The sequence below is a fragment of the Hermetia illucens genome, chromosome 5 (genome assembly GCF_905115235.1).
Source record: "Hermetia illucens chromosome 5, iHerIll2.2.curated.20191125, whole genome shotgun sequence".
In the NCBI taxonomy this organism is placed as follows: Eukaryota; Metazoa; Arthropoda; class Insecta; order Diptera; family Stratiomyidae; genus Hermetia; species Hermetia illucens.
The window spans coordinates 62,614,752-62,636,206 of NC_051853.1; the positions used below are offsets into that span (position 1 = coordinate 62,614,752).

A 21,455-nucleotide genomic window follows, 5' to 3' on the forward strand; every position below is an offset into this window, starting at 1 on the left:
CATTGCTGACTCGATTACTTAAGTTAAGCATTCTCGGGAGTGGTTAGTACTTAAATGGGGGACGACTTGGAAATATTTCAATTTTTCTAACTTTTTTAGTTAATTTTGGAAAAGACTCGGCAGTTGGACTCACTAGATTGTATCCTAGTCTTTTTATATGAGCTTTATTAGTCTTACATACAAAGCATTAGCGCTTTGAGGCTCTCAGTGAGATATGCCGATCTTCAAAGAATCAAAAAACAAAGGACTAAATTCACCTCCGGAAATTAGCGTGGTGCCATCAGTAAAATGAGGCCAGTTTCGGAAAAAGATGAGTTCGGTGGCATCTTTAGTGTTCCGGTGAACCAGTATTCAAATTTTGCCTCAACGCGATTTTCATCAAAATCAGAAATGATTCCAAACAAGTACGCAATAAATCTTGCATAAATGACAAATAGGTTGCTAAATTTAGCAGCGAAAAGTAATCTCCCGTCCAATTGTGCTCATAACTGTTCACATTACTCACAATGTCGGAAGTGATATTCACGCTTTCATTTACGGTTGAATCCGCTTTTTTCCAAGAAATCCGATTAATTCCTTTTGGCATATAATACACACGTTTGCCATTCGTTTGAACTTTTCCCGTTTGGGATAGATGTCTTTCATGCGTGCATGACGCCTTGACGATGTATGCTTCTTATTTTCCCTTTTAGGGTACCATTGCTATCATTAAACACCACCAGCAGAATGAATATGAGACATAAACGTTTCCGCTTTCATGGAGAATTCCTTTGAAATTTGTTGCCAAAATTATTTTTTCTTTGCGGTAGGATCTGTATAATATTTTAGATCGCACGCATTCAAAGAAATGGCATCAAATGAATCAAAAATGAGTTCTTTGTACTCGTAAATCAATACGGATCTCATGCTGGCGTTTTTAACTTCAAATTCCCAATTTTTTTCGCTCCAGATAATCCGGATCAAACATAGACTGCTTCCTGGTGTGCAAATTTCTCTTTACGGATGAACTTTCGTCCCACAGTTTTTATCCCTGCCCACTCTGTTCCTTAAGACATGGTCTGATATCTTCTACAAATCCGCTTAATTTTTTCCTGTTCACTATCTTTAAACGCTTGTACAAATTTCCTTCTCCTTTATTGGGGGGATGCCCTAAATACCGCTCCTTACTTTGTCAGCATCCCTGGGGATTTCACTTGACCCAGTGCACATACACGTCCACGAGTAGTGCTCAATCTTTGAGTTTTGTTTGTTTAATCCCCATCTCTTGTTTTCGCTCCGCCTACACATTTACCACAATAAATAATCCTGGAAAGCATCCTGTTGCAAGTTATTGTGGTTTACAGGGGTCTTTACCATCGGCACTTGTTGTTACACATCCTGAAAATATGCTAATGACTTGCTGACAGGATCTCGCCATTATTCCCTTATTGTGACTCAGTTGATGCGAAGCATGTTGTTAATGGGAATAATATTAGAGTTGTCACACGCTTAATTCAGAATTGTGGTTGTAAATGGTTGGGAGATTAATGGAAGTATGAATTGTTGGAGTATAATGTAGGGGTTGGAATAATATGATACTTCTCGTGGTATCATAATATTCTCAAAGAGATTACAATTTAATCTGGAGACTTTGGTACCTACTTATTTCCTATTTACATTCATCCCCACTTCAGTGACTCTTCAATTTAATTTTAATTTGATCCAATTTACAATTTCAAGTAGTTCCCACTCTGCTATAGTTGGAAGTCAACGTAATAGTCAAGGTTAAAGTATGAAATAAAACCCATCAAGAGGGATGAAGCAAATGGTGGACATACATTTAGATGGCTAAGTTGCTTTTTAGAACGTTGCTGACGGTGTCAACTGACAGATGGGCAAATTTTCCATTAAGGGGCAGAATGCCATGAGGTGTGGAAGGCTGGAATTCTCAGTTACAGTGGTGTATTCACAGAGTAAATATAAAGATCCTGTATTCATTCCAGTGGGGACGGTAGGGCATCTACATAGTAGTGCCTTATTACTTTAGTTTCATTGTCTTCATACTTAACAACTTGGTAAGGAGGGCCGTAGAGAGAAAATCTAGCCCCGGAGTGAAAATTAGGTGCTCCTTTTATTACCCCTAGCTATTTTTGTATATTCCTATTCCTGGACCTCCCAGACAACTCTGAATCTGAGGAGATTTACCTCCTTCCTACCTCTTCTCCTTAGTTCTAAGGAACACATACCTCCTCCGGTCTGCAATATGCTATTCTGTATGCTTGGTAGCGATTATACTGAAGTACTGATTAAAATTGGCATACTCCTTGAGTTTATGATTAATATCATGCCAAGGCCGTCCTTCCACCGAGAGGGTGTTGAAGCAACAGTGTAGCTGGGAATATCACCTATCGCTAAGTATCTTTTAATTTGCTTCCAGTTGGTAATTTTTTTTCCATTCCTCACACTGATACATTTTCAGCTGAACCAGTAACCATTTCTATGGTTTCAATTGAAATCAAATTGCCATTCTAAGAAGTCTCTTGGCCGTGAACTACCCAGAGCAGTCTGCTTCAGCACTTTCCCACACTGTACTTAACGAATACATGGACCGATAAGTGGTTGGTTCTTCTAGAGGTTTATCAGCTTTAGGTATTGACAGAAGCTTCAACCACTCTTATAATGATGCTAAGATTTTCTCTGCAAAGCATAGTTTTTATCGCCTTATTAGGTTTTCTCTTTCGGCTCGAAGCCTTGCTTTTCCAGGGACTCCTCTCTGAATACTACGGGTGCAGCTATTATCTACCAAGTGTCTTTTGGCAGCCACGATTCCTTATCATTGTTCTTTAGAGTTCCACCGAATATTTATATGGTATTAGTTAATAGTAGAGTCCGTCCAAGAGTGGAAATGCGGATCGAGGGTGAAAAAAGCCTTTTCCAAAATGTATATCCAATTTTGTGGTACTCGAGAAAACTCCAGGCCCAAAGCAATCAATCACTTCTTTTCTTTAACCCTTCGTTAGGCCTGCGGGCAAGCACAAAGCCAAGCATAAACATCTCTGACACTGATAGGATTCGGACCTGAAACACGAAGCGAAGTCTGATTTGCAACCTTCGGCCATCGCAGCATTGCACTGGATCATTTGTTAATGATTCAATTGCCGTGAATGCGTTTTTCGTGGGATCGCTTGTGAATTAAATGTTGAGTGGTACTTGGAGATATGGCAATCGGAAAAGTATAATTTCCAGTGTGATCCCTTCTAATGGTAATAGGGTTGCCAATTATTGCAAGTCGGCTCTTTCTCGTCCCCGAGAAGTCAATACTTCTCCCCTTTTACACCACTTATTTCGAGAGGTTTGTAATCAGCATGTCTGCTGGTACTTGCTTCGTACGCCTACGTAGTTCTTCATTTGATATTGTGCCTGGCTAGAGTGCGCGAGACAAGTGTTCCCCCGCCGAATATTTTCAACTTGATGTTGAGGTGAGGTAAGGTGACAAAAAAGCGAAAGTTGATATCGAGCTTTGTGCCACTGCCAGCACTAATAACACTATCCGAATAGATAAATTGATCGACGCCTTCAATGCTCAGCTCATTAATGCTGATATATGGTCTGCCACACTGTGAACTATTGTTTAAATCAGATTTATCTTGCTTGCCTCTTCCTGCAATGTTGGATCCATTTGGGCAATGTTCATAACTTCGTGGGAGAACAAGCCGAAGTCATCAGCGTAGACGGGATGTTTGAGTAAAAGGGCTGTGGTCAATTATCTTCAGAGCTGTATTCTTAAAAAGAGAGAATGAAGGACGTGAATAACAACGAGGAGTAATAGTAGAGGTGGCAGAATGCAGTCATGTCGAATTCTCGTTTGGACCTGGATGTAGGTATTAGTTGCTCTAGAATACCGCTTCTGGATGGCATACTTCAGATAGACTGACTGCTGGCGCTGCTGAAAACTGTCTCAAAGTCAATGAAAAGCAAATAAAGTGGCGATTAATGTTCAGCTAAACATGGTGCAAGATGGTCTGTCGCTTCATTACCAATCAGTAGACTTAATGGTAAAGGCTCGTACTCCTCCTTTATCGCGTTTTTCTAAAATGGTGTTTTCTTCTTCTATACTCAGATGGTATATTCCAGGGAAAGCATAGTAACCCATGGAGTTTTCTCACTGTGTGTGCCATCAACTGCTACCCCTGCCTTATAATCAACACGTCTACAGGTGTCTCACCTGTATATGGGCGAGGGGTTTTTTTTGATATTGTGTCGTTTCATAGTATCCCCCTGACACGGCGGGGACAAATAATGACAAAGGAATAGAGCTTTATAGTAACTGTTGCAGTGCCATTCCCCTACAGCAGCGCGAAGAGAGAATCGGAGCGCTTAATTTGGTTTTGATGTTTAGGTACCTTTTGTCAAAATTCCGAAATGGAATTATCGCTATCAATGCCTTAATCGATATTAGCTTCGCTGCCGCCGTTGGCAAAAACAATGCGCCTTAGATATAGAAACTGTTTAACGCTTTCCTTGCTTCATTGTAAAATTCCCTCCATCCAGCGTGCACTAGTACCTGACACTAGCAATTACCCTCTTCGGGTATCAAAAATGTCCAGTTGATTTAGCTTCATATCCTTCATATCCTTCACTTTCAGATATTTTGGAACGCTTGAGAATTGAAGTCGTTTATTAAAAAGGAATGGAAGCTTGTGTTCATCAAGTTTTCAACGTTTTGTGTATAACGAAATTTTATAAAAATCGGTTTACTCTATTACTGGGGCCTTCCTGCGTTCAAAAGAAGGGTGTAACCTTTTTTCGTCAATTATGGGCATTTGGGGTATTAAATAAAAGGTTGCCCTTAAGGCCATCTTATAATGATGAAATTTTGCAATGATATAGGCTATGATGTAGAACATCCAAGTTTGGTGGAAATCATACCATTATTAACAGAGTAATAATGGGTCTAAATTGTCGCTTCAGTGTAAATCCTAAGACTTGAATCTCAGTAGCACCCAAAAGTGGATATTCTGACATAATATATCCAGATACATGACGTGTTGCGTACTAATGGGGCAAATGCTTTTATAAAAGACATACACAGCTTTCATACTTGAGGTATCGAGTTTCTGATTTCTCGACTTGTTTTTTTTGTGAATGCCTGGAGACTGTTCTTTTTAGGATGTAGCATGAGATTTTCTCGTTCACACTACCTCTTTCAAGATTTAATCCGATCATCATGTTTGTAACGACATTCTATGCATTTTCTTGGTCGACCTGTCGCGGGGCCTGTCACCAAGAGAGATCAGGTAGGATTTAGCATAATAGAATAACTCCAACTATACTCTATTTATCTCTTTCCCCGACCCCGCTTGTGAACGGGACAAAGGCTGAAGAAAAAGAAGACTACCCTTTTCAAGATTCAGCTAGTTGTGCCAGCTTTAAGATCGTTGACAGGAATTTACCCGATATAAGTATGCTGATGACACGGGCATGTTATCGCAGTCTGTTTAGAAATGTTAGTAGCTCGTAGTGGGGACAGGATTCTCCCCTGTGGATATTTGCGGTATGTTGCGGTGTACAGGGTCTCGCAATGCCATGAGCTTGAAGCAGCCTCTCTTTCAATAGTTAAGGAAATCTATAAATATCCTATTTTTTTGTCGCTCGAACCATTGATCTGAAGAAAGTGTTATCGGAGGTGCGTTTTTGCCGACTGAGACCTCGATACTTCGTAGGTGGGTTTCCCTAGTGTGGAAATGAATAACACCTTCACATCACGCCAAATAATTAGGCATGGGCGTTTCTGTTGTTTTTGAAAAACGTTAATTAACAGTTTTTTCAAGAAAAATAACAGTTAAAAATAACGGTTGAAAAAATAATGATTGAGAAGGCTTATTTATTAAGCATTATTCAACTATATTTTCGATTTTTTTTAGCAACTGTCTTATATGGTGAATCCAGGCATTCTTACAGCACCAGAAAAAAGGAATAATTTGTACAATAGATACACCTCCTGTTATAGGTGATAGTGATACATTAATAAATAAAAAAATTGATTTTTCATCAATCTTTGTTGGATGGATGTGTATAAAAATAAAGAAAAAAAAACAAACATAATAAATGAAAGGTGCTCCTCTCTGCTGCTCAAACAATTAAATTCATTTATCTGAGGACTCCAAATTTGCATTCAAAAACAAAATTAACTCGACTTTCTCAGATGATAGCCTGGTACGTTTTTCACTAATAAGGTTACCAGCTTTTGAAAATATACGTTCACAAGGAACGGAGGTTGCGACGATATTGCAGTTGAAACGAAATATTTTGACTAAATTGGGGTAAATATGCCGGAATGTTTTCCACCAATTTAAAACATTACTGCTATTTCCGTCGTCATCCCGACGTGGGAGAATGTCATCTTGAAAATAACTCTCGATCTCTTTTTTCGCTCGTGATATTGGAGATGCTTGTGGTTGCTTATCGCCCATAATTTCATCTAAAATGCCCCAAGCACTTGGTTCATTTCGGAAGGAATGGTAACAGAGGATCTAGAAGTGCACGATCCGCCACTATGTTGCTCACTTGTGTTTTTTTCGATCATTTCTATTGTTAAGTTCTCCAAAAAAGTTTTAGCCGCGGAAAGTGCAGAATCATCTTGAAAAACATGATGCTTATATCTGGGATCTAGAAGGGTGCAAATCGCCAGCGGGATAATTTTTTCTATATTTCCAAATCGATCAGTCAATCCCCGACGTGATGAGCTGACAACTTTTTCTGTCGCTGCAGAGAAGGTAGAATTTCGGGCAAACCGTTCGCAAACACCTTTAAGACACGGGGTGACCACAATCGCGGCGCTTCCTGTCATGTATTTTTCGCCACTCATCGAATTGGTCATTTCTTCGAATGGGCTCAATATGTTGCACACTTCCTTGCAGGTCTTCCATTCCTCTCCTGTGAGAACGGGCAAATTCCTGTCAACTAAAGCTATAGTCGCTCGTATTGCCTCCTTTAGCTCTATGAACCGACGTAGCATATAAAAGGTAGAATTCCACCTCGTACTCACATCCTGAATCAAACGTTTTGGTTGAGAAACACCTGAATTTATTTGAAACTTCAAGAGTTTCTCATTGTTCAACGAACTTCTTTTAAAAAACGTTACGATTTTTTTAATTTTTTCTAGTGTTGGCTCCAGTTCCTTAAGAGCTCGTTGAACAATTAAATTAAGGCTATGGGCATAGCAGCCATAATGCTTCAAACTCAATATATCAGCTAACGCTTTTGTAATATTTGTTGCATTATCCGAAATAGCATAATTTACCTAAAATATACTTCTTTTTCATATTAAAATTGCAGGTTGAGACTTGAGATATTTCACACAAGCACCTTTCCCTCTAAATTCCATTCCAATATTATATTTTTTATCTCCTCCGCGAGATGAACGGCCGTATGACTCCCACTTAAATAAGAGCATTTCAATAATACAGTCTTAAAAGTAAACCCTTCAGTTATGAAATGAGCGGTTGTTGCCATATAATTCTCATTGTTGGCAGATGTCCAGCAGTCTATCGTCAAGCAAACAGATATTGCCTCGCGTGACACCAAATCTCGAACATTTTCAACACAACTTTGATACAGGGCAGGTATCATTGTTGTTGAAATTGTCTTCCTTGAAGGAAGTTCGTATCCGGGAATCCATTTGATGACTTTCCGAAAGGAAGGTTCTTCAACAATACTGAATGGATGAAATTCCTTCACAAATAAATCGAGAAGATCCCGATCAATTAGATTCTTTTGGTGTGAAGTTATTTCTTTAGCAATGTAGGAGCCAATTGTTCGTTGCCGTTTTACTCGATTTTGGCCGCTGGATGCTGAAGGTATTACCGGTACGGATACATTTGGCTGAGGAATCGTTTCTGCGCTTTCGGTGTTAATGGTGGCTGTTTCAGACTCAAGAGGTATTACTGATCCGCTGCTATTCTGCGAATTATCATTTGCACAATTTTTGGAAACAAGTTCTGTATAAACGCCTACGTGCTTCCTTTTCAGGTGACGCCTACGTGCTTCCTTTTCAGGTGGCTTTTTAAATTAGTTATTGTACTCTTAAACGAAATTTCAGCTTTGCAGATATTACAAACTGCTTTTACGTTTTCTTTTTGTGAAAAATAGCTCCACACATCGCTTCGTTGCCTACCGCTCACTAAAAATTTTTTTAAAGCAGTCGATTTAATGGAAACAAATTTGTTACTTACTGATTATTGTTTTATTTTTATTTGGTTCTAATCTATTTTCAGCACTTAATATCTTTGTCTTAAATAATCTCAGTCTATAATAACTAATTAAAATCAAAATTCACGAAAAAAATCCCATATACACCCATCTCCATTGAAATTGAAAAATCAACTGTTAATCGTTCTTCAATAACTTGCAACAGAACAGTTGAAAAATCGAAACAGTTGTTTTCATTTCTTTCGTTTTGCAATGAAACAGTTCATAATAAAAAAACAGTTGTTTCTTTCGTATAGTGTCGCGATTTCGCTATTTGTCGTTTCGTTGCAATTGTAACCTGTTGCCTGGAAGGCTCATTGAGAATCGCGTGATGCTTCTGTATTGAAAGAGAAATTCGCTCTCGGTTGTGGTTCGCGCACGTACTGCTGAGCTGTACTGGTATGTGTGTGGTGTTTTTGTGTGCATTGCATACGCATCGTATGTGCGGATATGCTCGACTCGACATTGTCTAACTCATTCCCATGAAGAATAGCCGAAACGACTAGCTAATCGTTTCGATGCGATGCGTTTTTAGTTTTAACAGAAAACGTTTCTTTCCACTCGTTATCGTTAACAGTTGATTTTGTCATACGTTAAATGTTATGCGGTAAGCTTCATTTTCATGTTTTCTTCAGGCAGAAAAATGTAGCTGTGGTTTTAAAATTGAAAAAACGATTAATTCGTTTTTGATGAAGAAACTGTTATTTTTAACAGTTTGGTTATTTTTTGCCCATCTCTACAAATAATTGTAATATAAGCGTATGCTTGACATACTCGATATATATCCCGAATATGAAGACCTAAGGCATCCATTCCCTCTATTACTAGCGCAGGAATGATGCCATCCAGACCTGCAGACTTGTATCTATGGAACGAGTTAAATGCCCATTTTACTCGCTCTAGTGATACTGCTTTGTATACTAGATTTCAGTCTCTCGGATGAGGGTATGCACCTGTTGGCCCCGAGATAAGATTTTGGATGCTGTCTGGGAAGTGCACTTCAAATAAATGGTTTGACGCTTCTTCATTGCTTTCTGAGTACCTCCCGTTCTGTAAACGTAAATAACCCAGTTTCTGGCTACGTTATTTAACCAGAATCCGCTTCAGTTTTGAGGTTGGCTCACGAGAGTTAGTCTCTTCGCAAAATTGTCTCCATGATGATCGTTTAGCCGGCCTTATGCTCTTCTTTAGAGCTTTCTGTGCCTCTTTATAGCGATTCCAGCTAGCGTCTGAACCACACGTCGGAGCACGATTGAGGAGCATCCTTGTCGTTCTCCTCTGTTTTGCCAAATCCAAGTTCCACCATGGTGTTTTACCCTTCCTTGGCATTTTGAGTGGGCAGTTTTCTTCGAAGGCTTCTCTCATGTTAGCTGTGATTATCTGGGTTGTCTTCTTAATTCCAGCAATGGATTTAATGCGCTTCCCAGGGATCGCGACTCGGGCGCTCAATTCTATTTTATACATCACCCAATCTGTCTTCCGCGGATTCCGAAATGGATTGGGTGGAGGTGGATCCATGCCCATTACGAAATCAATGCATCTGTGATCCGAGAGTGTGATATCGTTGCGTTGATGTGGCGGTGTACTGCTTAGGTGCTCAGGTCCCTCCTTTATTCAAGTTAAAAATAATGCACGTTTTAGCTACTAATCTCTAACTTTACCACTGCATAACATTTACTGGAAGACATCGCGTTCCGAGCCACATTTACGACGTTGATCGTAGAAGGAGCTCGGCGGAAACCAAACCCTTATTCCGATAGGCTATTTTCGTATTTTTTGATAAGAAAAAGTCTGTTACAAATGACCAAATTGGGGGATATAATAATGGGTGTTCGGGTTGTTTATAACCAAACTGGTTTCCGACGAGTGGGAAAATCTCCTCCTACCAGATTGGTCTGATCTTAGTAGCAAGGTTGAAGGCTCTATTTGGAATGGCGTCGAAATCGAAAGTTTTATTATCCTGGACTCTTCGGCAAATTTCTCCAAGTCCTCACTAGCAGTTGATACCCTTGTTTCAAAATATACCCCTTTCAAAATATACATTTAAAGTCAGCTTTACATTTTTTAATTATTTGGCTTTCTCCTTTGCATTTCCTGTATCTTTTTTAGATATCGTTGTCGCCGCTGCATACCGCCACTATGTGCTTGTCTTTCCCAAGCACTTTTCTTAGAAGCGAATGGGTGGTGTTGACTTTTTTTCGTGAAATATATGTTGGTAGGGTATAAAGTGAAAGATCTCAATTAGTATTTTCCGAAGTTTTCACATAGCACATAAAATGGAGGGAACATCACGATGGGGTCGCTATATAACATCTGTGGTTGCTAGTCCGCCTTCTGGGGTATAGCGCGTCAACCACAGTTACGCGTCATCGTTCATGGTCCGCTGAAATGCACTTCTCTCCCGAGGACTTTCCTCTTTTCCTCTTGGGGCTGAACACACAAGTGCTCTTCTGGCAACCCACTTGCCGGCCGCCTTGGGAGAGCGGAATCAATTGCAACTCGTAGTCAGCAATGCGATTGTCTTCCTTCCATAATGTGTGACCTATCCACTGTCTGTGTCCGGATAACTGAGTGGTTAGAACACAAGGTTGTCATACTTTCACTGGTGGCAGTAGGATTTGTAATGTGATGTGACGTCGGATACCAGTCGACTTAGTTGTGAATGAGTACCTGTGTCAGGGTAATATTTCGGGCGCGCGCAATGCTGACCACATTGCCTCCTATAGGTTACTGTAATCCTATAGTGTATCGTTACAGTCTTGAATGAAGTGCGCTAACACACTTCAAGGCCCTGCTCCAATATGGATTGTTACGCTGACGATTATTGTTATTATTATATCCATTGTCACTTCTGTTTGTCGATCGCATCGGGTGAAAGGCTTGTGCGCCGACCAAGTTTTTCGTTTGAAATAGTATGACACCAGTATACTCCGATGATGTAGGCCAAATCACGCCAATATGGCTTATAATATACATGTGAAACCCCGAACCTACGCTTTCCGTTTTGATTTCGTCGAATCTCAAAATCTTCGTCTATCAGTCTACCTACATAGTCATGGGGTTGGGCAGCTTTTATATCCCTATGAAGCAGCTAAAATTAAGATTACATTCCGTAAATAAAATCCATTAGCGTTAGAATATACACTTACTATGCTCCATCCTTGTGTAATATGGCTTCGACACCTTCCAAATAAAATTTGCAAAAGTAGTCATTATACTAATGTTTCTATCCGCCTACGCCCAATTGAATCCTCTTTCACTCTAAAAGTTCTCACCATTTCATGAGAAAAATCAGATTCTTAACACCCACCCGTATCCATTCAGTTATTTCAATAATTAATCCCAAAAACTTTACACTTTGCCTTTGAAGTTCAGATAACTCAATCACGAAACTTGAGCGATTTCCACTTTCTAATTTCCTTTCGTCATGCTATCAAAATATGTCCAGATCCAGATGATAGTACAGATGCTTCGGGTGTTTCAGATGTGAATTTTCCAAATTACTGTAACTTTCACTTTTCTCTTCTGTTCGCTGGACACATCATTCTGCGATTTCCATGGAAAACTTCTGGTAACCAACGTGTGATGTGCTTTCTCCTAAAAATAGATTGGGTTTCATTTTGAGTAATGTCGGTGTCAAAAGAATTTGAAAATTGGAGATATCGTTGTATGTATTATTCATTTCCTGTGTTCACTGATTCATCCATCAGTTGGTCCACTCAATTTTAGTGGGAGATAAGCCTTTATTCGGATATGATTCTAATTGAGAAATAGAAGGTAAATTGCTGGAAGAAAAAGAAAGTATCTATCTATCTAGAATCTGTTGAAATTTTTCTATAGTTTCTTGTACTTAGGGACGGACACCTTAATCTCCACCCTTATTTCAAAGCTGACCAGATGCAGAGAATTTTCATAAAATATATTGTGGTTGTTTGCCACCTCTTTGTGTCCTATTTTTCCTCTCAACTTGTTACTGTCTCGCGCTGTAGAAATTGGGAAAGTTGAGAAAATTTTGGAAGTTGGGAATGTGACGCGAACTCATAATTGAAGTGGCATTCTTTCTACCACGAACTTGTAACGAATTGTCACCTGGCAAGGATATATTAAAGTATCTTTTAGAGGATCCTCGATTCCAGACAACGGAATAACAGTTGCTTCTGGAATTTTCCAAATAATTTTCTTTTCATTATGTCTGGGTTTCATTGATTGTTGATTTTAAATTATCTTAGAAAAGCTCATCGATTTCTTGGAAAAAATATTGAACTGAATTGAAAGTGAAAGTAAAGTTTACATAGGAAAATTGAGGAGAATGGAAAAAGATACTCAAAAGTAGATATTACTGCAGAGGATAAGAAAAACATCCCTGCGGAGACTGAGGAAGTAAGCGAACAATATAAGTTTAAACATCTGTAACTATGCTGAGCGGAAGCAAATTAAAAACTAAATAAGTGTATGTGTAACAATAGTTGTTGTCTAATGTATGTTAGTCCTAAGAAATGATTCCTAGATATAAATTTAATCGTATTGCAATCACATAGTGTCCAGTGTTCCTTCTTGAAAGTGGTTTCAACATCTAAACAAACACTTACCCTCTGTCGTTCAATAAAAAAGTGTAATGTGCAAATATTCCTTAAGAAGAAAAAGTTTCTCATAATTTTTATGTGTAATAAATGTTAGTGTAATTAAAATGAAAAATTCACAAGAAAAAAAATAAAAGTCCAGATAAAAAAGAAAGTTTAGCTGTGAGCTCTCCTGGAAGCGACGTGGAAGGTGTGCTGGTCAAGGAGATTACAGGGGATTTGTGTAGCAAGTGTTGCTTGTTATTCAGATAATTTTCAGACTGGATTTATCGCTGGCGGAAGTTAAGAACAACGAGGGAGCTTAAGGGAGGAATGCTTGGGAAGGCGATATTGCCTTCTATGGAATGCCTTCCAAGACCTTGCTAAGGGTAAGATTTAATTGTTTGTATAAAGTTTTGTTTTTTTGTCTTTTCAATGAAACATTGTTTATTGTTGCGCGGGATGTATACAAATTAATAATGGTGGGTGGTTGGAAAAAAACAGGGAGAGAAAGTTTGAATATTGTGGGGTTTAAAAGAAAGCTTATTTCTAAGGATCAACAAGGTGTTCGGAGTAATTGATTGGAATAGGAAGAATTATTCCTCTAGGGTAGGAGGTTTCTCTTACGTTTGTTCACGTAAATAGCTACTGTTTCGTGGGGGAGTTCTCTTGTGTAAAATGTTATTTAACGCTAATTATAGCTTTAAATTTTATGAATGTCCCCTTTTCTGTAAGAGCACATCTGGCTGATAAAAGTCTGCGTAATTTCTTTTCGTAGACAGAGCTTATCTTGTACTTAATTTTAATTTTTTATGTTCCTTATTCGTGCCTCAGCTTTTCTTTTTAGATGAGGTAAACTGTGTTAATAATAACAATAAACTTAAGAGACTACACTGCGTCATAAAGAATTATTGTGCTACTTTGATGGTTATAGTGCAATACAGTGAGTCCTATAACTGACAGAAAGTTCTCGATGTTGGACTAAAATACATTGAACTGTTCTAGGTTTATACCTGATATTAGATATTTGACCAGCTATGTTATCTCGCTTTGCAAAAATGTATGGAGGTTTCACTGCTCTCCCGAAAATTGCAGATAATGCCCTCAGATATCCCTTCCTCTGGTGGTAATTTAGCATGCACTGACCTGTTAGTATTCCGATTGTGGTCTTATGACTATTCTTTGTAAGGTTCAGATAATCCTCTCACTACTTAGGTTGATTATTCTCACAGCTTGACCTGTGTAGTTTCCTTAACCGTTTATATTCTTTATTAAGTATCATGATCATGAATCCTTTTCCGATTCTGGCTTATTGTGCTTCCCAGCTTATCTGCTACTTCATTGCCCTCTATCCAATATGGACGAAAACTTGTAGTACATACTTTTAGTTAAAGATTGATTTTGAACACAGTTTCCTCCATTGACTAATAATTATGTAACATAGAATATGAATTTATTTTACATAATATTAGCCAATAAGGGAGACTATCTAATCTTTTACCTAAAACTTTGGCTAACTAATCATCATCATCAACGGCGGTGTCCAGTCTAAGCTTGCCTTAATAAGGAACTTCAGACATCCCGGTTTTGCGCCGAGGTCCACCAGTTTGATATCCCTAAAAGCTGTCTGGCATCCTGACCTACGTCATCGCTCCGTCTTCTTTTCCTACAATAGATATTGCCCTTATATACTTATATAGGATAGGGAATCGTCCATCCTCATGTTGGGAGCCAAAAATTCTTCAGAGGATTCTTCTCTCGAACGCGGCCAAGAGTTCGCAATTCTTCTTGCTAAGAACCCAAGACTCCGAGGAATACATAAGGACTGGCAAGATCATTGTCTTGTACAGTAAGAGTTTTGACCCTATGGTGAGACGTTTCAAGCGAAATAGTTTTTGTAAGCTGAAATAGGCTCTGTTGGTAGCCAATAACCATGCGCGAATTTTATCGTCATAGCTGTTATGGGTTGTGATTTTCGACACTAGATAGGAGAAATTTTCAACGGTCTCAAAGTTTTAGTCTTCTATTCTTTTTGTTATCGTTTGACCAGTGCGATTCGATGTTGTTTGTTCTTTGGTTTTTGGTGCTGACATTGCCACCATGTAGTTCGTCTTGCCTTCATTAATGTGCAGCCCGAGATCTCACGCCGCCTTCTTGATTTGGATGAAGGTAGACTGTACATCTCCGGTTGTCCTTCCCATAACGCCATCTCAGCGTAAGCCAATAGTTGGGTGAACTTGAAGAGGACGGTGCCTCTCGGATTTGCATCTGCATCGCGAATCACTTTGCCTAGGGCCAGATTGAAGTGGGCGCATTAGGCCTCGAACATTGGTCAGGGTCAGCCTAGTCAGCCTTATCAATTTCGCAAGGATATCGAATTCTCTCATAACCGTGTACAGTTTTACCCTGGCTATTCTGTCATTGGCGGCTTTAAATTCGATGATAACAGAGAGAAAATCTGATCTGTTGCTAATTTGCCTGGAGTGAAGTCTCTTTAGTATCTGCCAGTGATCTTCTTATCCTATGGGGCTATCGGACTTAGTAAGATAGCGGAGAATATTTTGTAGGTGGTACTCAGCGACGTGATATCTCTGTAATTGCTGCACTGAATGATATCCTCCTTTTTTATGTATGGGAAGACAATGCCTCGTTGCCAGTCGTCAGGCACTGATTTGCTGTCCCACACCTTGAGCATAAGTTGATGGACGGCTTGGTGTAGTTCATCGCCTCCATATTTAACCAATTTGGTTGTAATTCCATGGGCTCCTGCCGACTTATAGTTTTAAAGCCGGTGGATTGCACGGACTGTTTCTTCTATACTTGGTGGTGGCAGCATTTGTCCGTCGTCATCAGTTGTTGGGACCTCCAACTCGCCGACATTTTGGTTGTTGAGCAGTACTTTAAAATACTCAACTCATCGCTCCAATATGCCCATTCTGTCTGAAATTAGATTTGTCTCTTTGTCTCGGCAGGATGAGCATCGTGGTGGGTAAGGTTTCATCCTGCTGACTTATTGATAAATCTTGAGGGCTTGGTGCGGTTGCTCCCTGTACTTTTCGAGTTTGCAGACCTGTTGGTTCTCCCGGACTTCCTGTTTCCATCTGTGAAGTAGCTTCTTCGTTCCACGGAGTTCATGATAGGTCCCTAGGCGTGCCTGTGTTCTTTGAGAGTGCATGATTACTCGGTATTCACCATTCTTCCGTTCCGCAAGCTTGCATTCATCGTCGAACTAGCTGTTCCGGCTTTTTTTTTGCGGCTAGGGCCAAGTATGTTTGTGGCGTCCCAGGGGTAATGCCCTTCAGGTGGTTGTGAAGATGAAAGTGGTCCCGTCTGGAGAGGCCCACGTATGCGTGTCGACCGCTTTCTGCGCAAACCAGGTACTTTCAACAAACATTTCGTGCGAAACTGCTAACTGATATATAAGCTATGGGAGCCAACGTGTCGCCTGAATACGGGTTCCGTCCCTACTTGACTGTTGACATATCCAAGTATGATTTTGATATCATACTTGGAATAGGCTTCGAGGGTCTGTTCAACTGCTTCTTAGAAGTTCTCCTTCTCTGACTCTGCATGCTCCTCTGTAGGAGTGTGAACGTTTATCAGGTTTATATTTTTAAACTTGCAATTTCGCAAGCGTAGAGTGCATAACCGTTCGCTTATATTTTCGAAGCCAATAACAGCAGGTTTTATTTTTTGACTGACTAAGAAACTTATTCCGAGCACCTGGTTTACTGGGTGGCTGCTATAATATATGGTGTAATAGTTCTTCTGCAAGAAACGGATTCCGGTCTAGCCCATTTTTTGCAACGCTGTTACATTAGGCTTATATTGAGACAAGGTATCGGGTAGCTACTCAGCAGCATTCGGTCTACACAGGGGGGCTCACGTTCCACGAGAAAATGCGCAAATCGTTGCTATGTTACCTTGCTTTGCAAAAATGTATGGAGGTTTCAATGCTCTCCCGAAAATCCGCAGGTAATGCCTTCAGATATCCCTTCCCCTGGTGGTAATTTAGTCAGCAGTGACCTGTTAGTATTCTGTTACGATTTTATGACTCTTCTTCATAACGTTCAGATAATTCCCCGACAGCTTTGGTTGATTATTATCACAGCTTGACCTGTGTTACCGTTCATATTCTTTAGTAAGTGTCAGGAATCCTTTTCCGATTCTGGCTTATTGCGGTCCTCAGCTTATCTGCTACCTCATTGTCCTAGAATATGAATCTGTTTTAGATAATTATTAGCCAATAGAGGAAACTATCATCCAAATCGATTTTTTACATAAAACTTTGGCTAACCAAACCAACTACACATTATTGTGAATTCCCTACGCGAAGGCACTCATATATCAATTTGAAGTTCATACGGTAGGATTTAGTTCCTTGATAGTTGCCCGGTTATCTGTTGGATTCGGATTCAAAGGGGGGTTTACCTGTCTATGGCGTATATTGTCACCTGAAATATGCTTATTTGTTAACTTATTGATCCGAAGTACTTAAAATCACTCATGATGCACTCTCCCTGCTGTGGTGAATGGCGGTATACCAGGTAAATGCTGGTTTAAATAGTAGGTTACTGTGCGTGGTTCCATTTTCACATACCGGTACAAGACTAGTGGCCTCCTCATCACCAGCTTTCTTTTCTTTTGCATTTTCCGGTAGCACAAGAGAAGGTATTGTCAATAAAATTTAGCTTGTACTCTCTCGTTCCCATATATGATAAAGAATAAAATAATAAATAAATAAAATAAAGCTAATAACAGTATGTTAATATACTTTTAAAATTTACTGCTAACCCCCCTTAAATTGATTCTAATGCATCCTGCATTAATATAGGCTTCAATATGGAGCAGCCTGCTGGAAAGTTTGGTGGAAATCCTACTGTTGTTAACAAAGTTACAGTAGGTCAAAATGGTACGCCCTAGGGACAAATTGTCACGTCCAATAGAATATTGGGTACGTTCAACGTATATACACTACGAGCTGTGTATAAATGAAATCATGATGTACCTGAATATTATTACATGAAAGATCCACGAAACCCTTCGTTCCTGAAGCGCCGAGCTATCGGTTTTCGACTTGTTTCCTTTCTTAGGCACCTGCTGGTGTCATGGAAGTTTTTCCTCTTTTTCTTGCACCCTCTTACGTGGCCATATTATTCCATGCAACTGGTTTGTGCATTTTCCCATTTTTAAGGTTTTGTGTAAAACAAAACTTTATTAAAATCGATTCTCTTTGTCTGTCTGTCTGTGACACGCACTTTTCTCCAAAATGGCTAAACCGATCCAAACGAAATTTGGTGGACAGATGGGAAGTATGAAATCCCACGCATACAGCAGAGTGGCATAAAGTTAGGTGGAGTTTAAAGGGGGGTTTCCCATATATGCAGGGGGATTCAAAAACATTTTGTACCGGATATAGTCTTGTAGAGTATCAAATGAAAGGTCTCGATTAGTAGTTTCCGCAACTGTATTAGTTTAGTCGTGAATTGGAAAGTGCGAGGGCAATATTTAGTATATACGTGTGGCGCGGCAGGATCCGCAGCATTCGAAATTTATTTCGAATGTTGCAAATGCGAGCAAATAGATGGCGAGCTCTAAAGAGTGGAGAGTTCGGCGCCACATACGTACCAAATTTCATGGAAATCTGACCATTAACGCTAAAGTTATAGCAGTTCAAACTTAGCGATGTTGCGTGAATTAACTGCTTCCAAAGCCGTTCGCGTGAAATATTAAAATTCCATTCAAGAAGCATCTGATACTCCCCAGCTCTTTTTTATATTTGATGTAGGTTAAATTCTTGGGATTTGCTAATAATATTAAACCCAGGGTGTGAAGCGTATGACGCTGACTATTATCAATACAGAGCTTTCCATCAAATGATTTATTTAAATCGCTTTCTAAAAAATAGAAGGCAATGGAATTTTTGGCTATGTGACACGGAGCTGTCGTGCACTCGTCGCTCTACACATGTTTTTCTTCAGCCTTTCTCATAAACGGGGTCGCCTCGTCGTGATCAGTTTCAGAATGTAATCGTGAGACCTTTAAATCCCCATCCAGCGGATCAAGCAACCGTTTTTTCGGCCGGCTTTTTGGTTGCCTACCATTGACTTTGATGTTCAGACCAATATTGGTAAGTGAATTCTCGTTGGCGTGAATTACGTGACCATACCATCGAAAACGCCTCACTCGCATCGGTGCAAACCCATATCGATCGCGGATATTCTCATTTCAGACGTGATCAAAACGTGTCACGCCACCAGTGCAACGCAACATTTTCGTCTCTATTACCGCAAGACGCCGTTCATTGTCTTTTATAGTCGACCAACACTCAGAACTATAGAGAGCGGCAGACGGACGACATTGCAGTAAATTTTAGATTTGAGATTTGCGCTGAAACGTCGATCACAAAGAACACCAGTTGTGGAATGCCACTTCATCCAGGATGCGACAATGCGTGAAGTAATTTCATTACGCAGTTCTCCATTAGCTGATGCCATTGACTCGAGGTATTTACATCGCTCAGTTCTGGCAATGGCAGTAACCTGTCCAGAACTGTGCGATTTAAATATCTCGGGTCAATGCTATCAGCCAATGGAGAACTGTGTTAGGCTCTTCACATTTATACCTGAAGCGTCCGGTTTCCTAACTTGTTTTCTTATCCTCCCGAGACTCTATTAGCTCTTCCATATTAGTTTTCCGCTCTGTTGCTATTTTCTGCACAAAGTAGTTTTCATCACTGCTTCCTTCCATTAAAGATATTCATGAGTCCCCGGACATAGATACCTCTCTCTGATTTGGACAGTGGAGGTAACCTTAGAATCGATGAGTATTAGATGCCAGGGTAGTCAAGTTATTCTCCACGGAGGAGCCATAATCGGAGGATTTGGACGATGAGCAGTATACTTTCCATCCAACGAATTTATTCTGGCAAAAGATTGGTGAAGTATTCCAAGATGAAATCTGGGCCTACATTCCATCGTGATATCTGCTCAAATGAGGTTAACCATACAGATTTCTACTGTCATCTCCGTTTTGATGCAATATTACTCGGGCATTAAATTTACTATGCAATCAGTTGGATATCCACCTACATTAAATCCTCTCATGTGCTCCGAATTCTAAGAAGGTTCTCCAAAAAGTGTTTGCTCAGTTTCAAATGCACTACACTTTATGGCATTAAGCTGATTCACTCACCTTCGTGGGAAATGAAGATACTTCATTGCCATTATCACACTTTGGTGAAATTTTGAAATTATTTCGACCTGGAAAAATCTGTTGATGTGTCGAAAATAAGATTCAGATAATTCTTAAGTTCACATTTATCATAAACTGTACTAAGCAACATATTTCTTGCATATATCATCGTGACATGGGGACGAACATGACAATATTCTTTTCGGCGCCCCTCACTCGTATCTTAAATTGAACTTCATACATTTCACTTATCCAGTATTTGAATTTTTCATAAAAAAATTCGAATAATTTAAGTAGCATCGAAAAGGGGATCACTCCAAAAGTATGCATGTATAAAATTTCCAAGTAAAATTTTGAGGAAAAGAAACAAGACAGAAAAACAACTTCTGGAGCATCGTAATCACTCTGCAAGGCCATCCTGTATCTGAAGTATTATGTTAACATTTCTGGCAAACATTTCATACTCGCGGAATATCTGACTGATAAGCAACCCCTCATCCGTTTCGTTGAAAATGGGGGAGAAAATAAATTTTCCAGTGAGTAATTTGAATAAAGTTTCTTTGCAATACTTTCTGCTCCTTTGGGAGTGTGTTAATTAGAAACCTCTTTGATTTAACTCTATACAGATACGAAAATATTCACGAAAAATGTCCTTATCCTTATACTTTGCACTTGTTGAAGAAATTTCTGAGAAAGAGACTTTTCAATTACTTCAAATGGGAAATTCAAGGAGTCTTGAAACTCGTGCCCCTGCTCGGAAAACTTTGCATGGAAGACGCAGTGAGGATGTGGTTATGAATTTTAAATATGGCATTTCGGCGAAGGGCCAAGTTTTCCATGGGGAGAGCCAGGAATTAATGAATAGGTAATGTTGGAAGCTTTCCTTAAAATTCGCAGCAACTCTAGATACTTACCCTAATCAGAAGTTTTTATCTCTCGGTCGTACATATTTTGACTTTAATCCACCGATTAACATCTGAAACAGTTAATGACCCACATTTCCTCTAATAAAATATAAATTTGTCATTATTTTTATTTCCATGGAAATTAGTGAGAGCCAACAACATTTCTACTCGCCAAATTTAGATTAGGCGACTCCGTTTTATGGACGCGTAATCGCTTTTGGTCTAATTCATTTCCTTTTATTACACGATTTATTTGCTTTGTCCAAGCTGGAGCTGAAATACATTAATTCATCAAATAAGGGATGTAAACAGACCAGGGGGATTGGTAAATTAAGGAAACATGAAAAATGTCGATGATTTCTTCCAATTTTCCCGATTTTTCCGTCTTCTTTGTGGATTTATTAGTTCCTACATGTCAAAAGCAACGCATAAATATGACAAAAATGTTATGAAGTTTCTCTTTTGTGTTATTTAGATTTTATCGGAAAATAATGGATATTAAATGAAAAATTGTTTTTGGATAGGTGATTGGATTGTTTCTTCCATGTCCTGATTGATTGGACTGGAA

General features: G+C 39.4%; 2 protein-coding genes across 5 annotated transcripts in view; one reads left to right on the plus strand and one right to left on the minus strand.

Moving 5' to 3' along the window:
* LOC119656792 (eye-specific diacylglycerol kinase) overlaps positions 1 to 21,455 on the plus strand; it is a 533,740-nt gene that overhangs the window by 43,715 nt on the left and 468,570 nt on the right. For all 4 annotated transcript variants that reach the window (XR_005250094.1, XR_005250092.1, XR_005250093.1 and 1 more), the window contains exon 2: positions 12,459 to 13,177. The gene's annotated coding sequence lies outside the window, so the exon portion shown is untranslated. The remainder of the gene's footprint in view (positions 1 to 12,458; positions 13,178 to 21,455) is intronic.
* Positions 6,126 to 17,967, minus strand: LOC119658109 (E3 SUMO-protein ligase ZBED1-like). Its single transcript, XM_038065376.1, has 6 exons — positions 17,933 to 17,967; positions 8,214 to 8,287; positions 8,022 to 8,161; positions 7,348 to 7,941; positions 6,547 to 7,282; positions 6,126 to 6,460 (listed from the first exon to the last, which is right to left on the minus strand). The coding sequence occupies exons 1-6, from the start codon at positions 17,965 to 17,967 to the stop codon at positions 6,126 to 6,128; spliced, it is 1,914 nt and encodes a 637-aa protein (XP_037921304.1).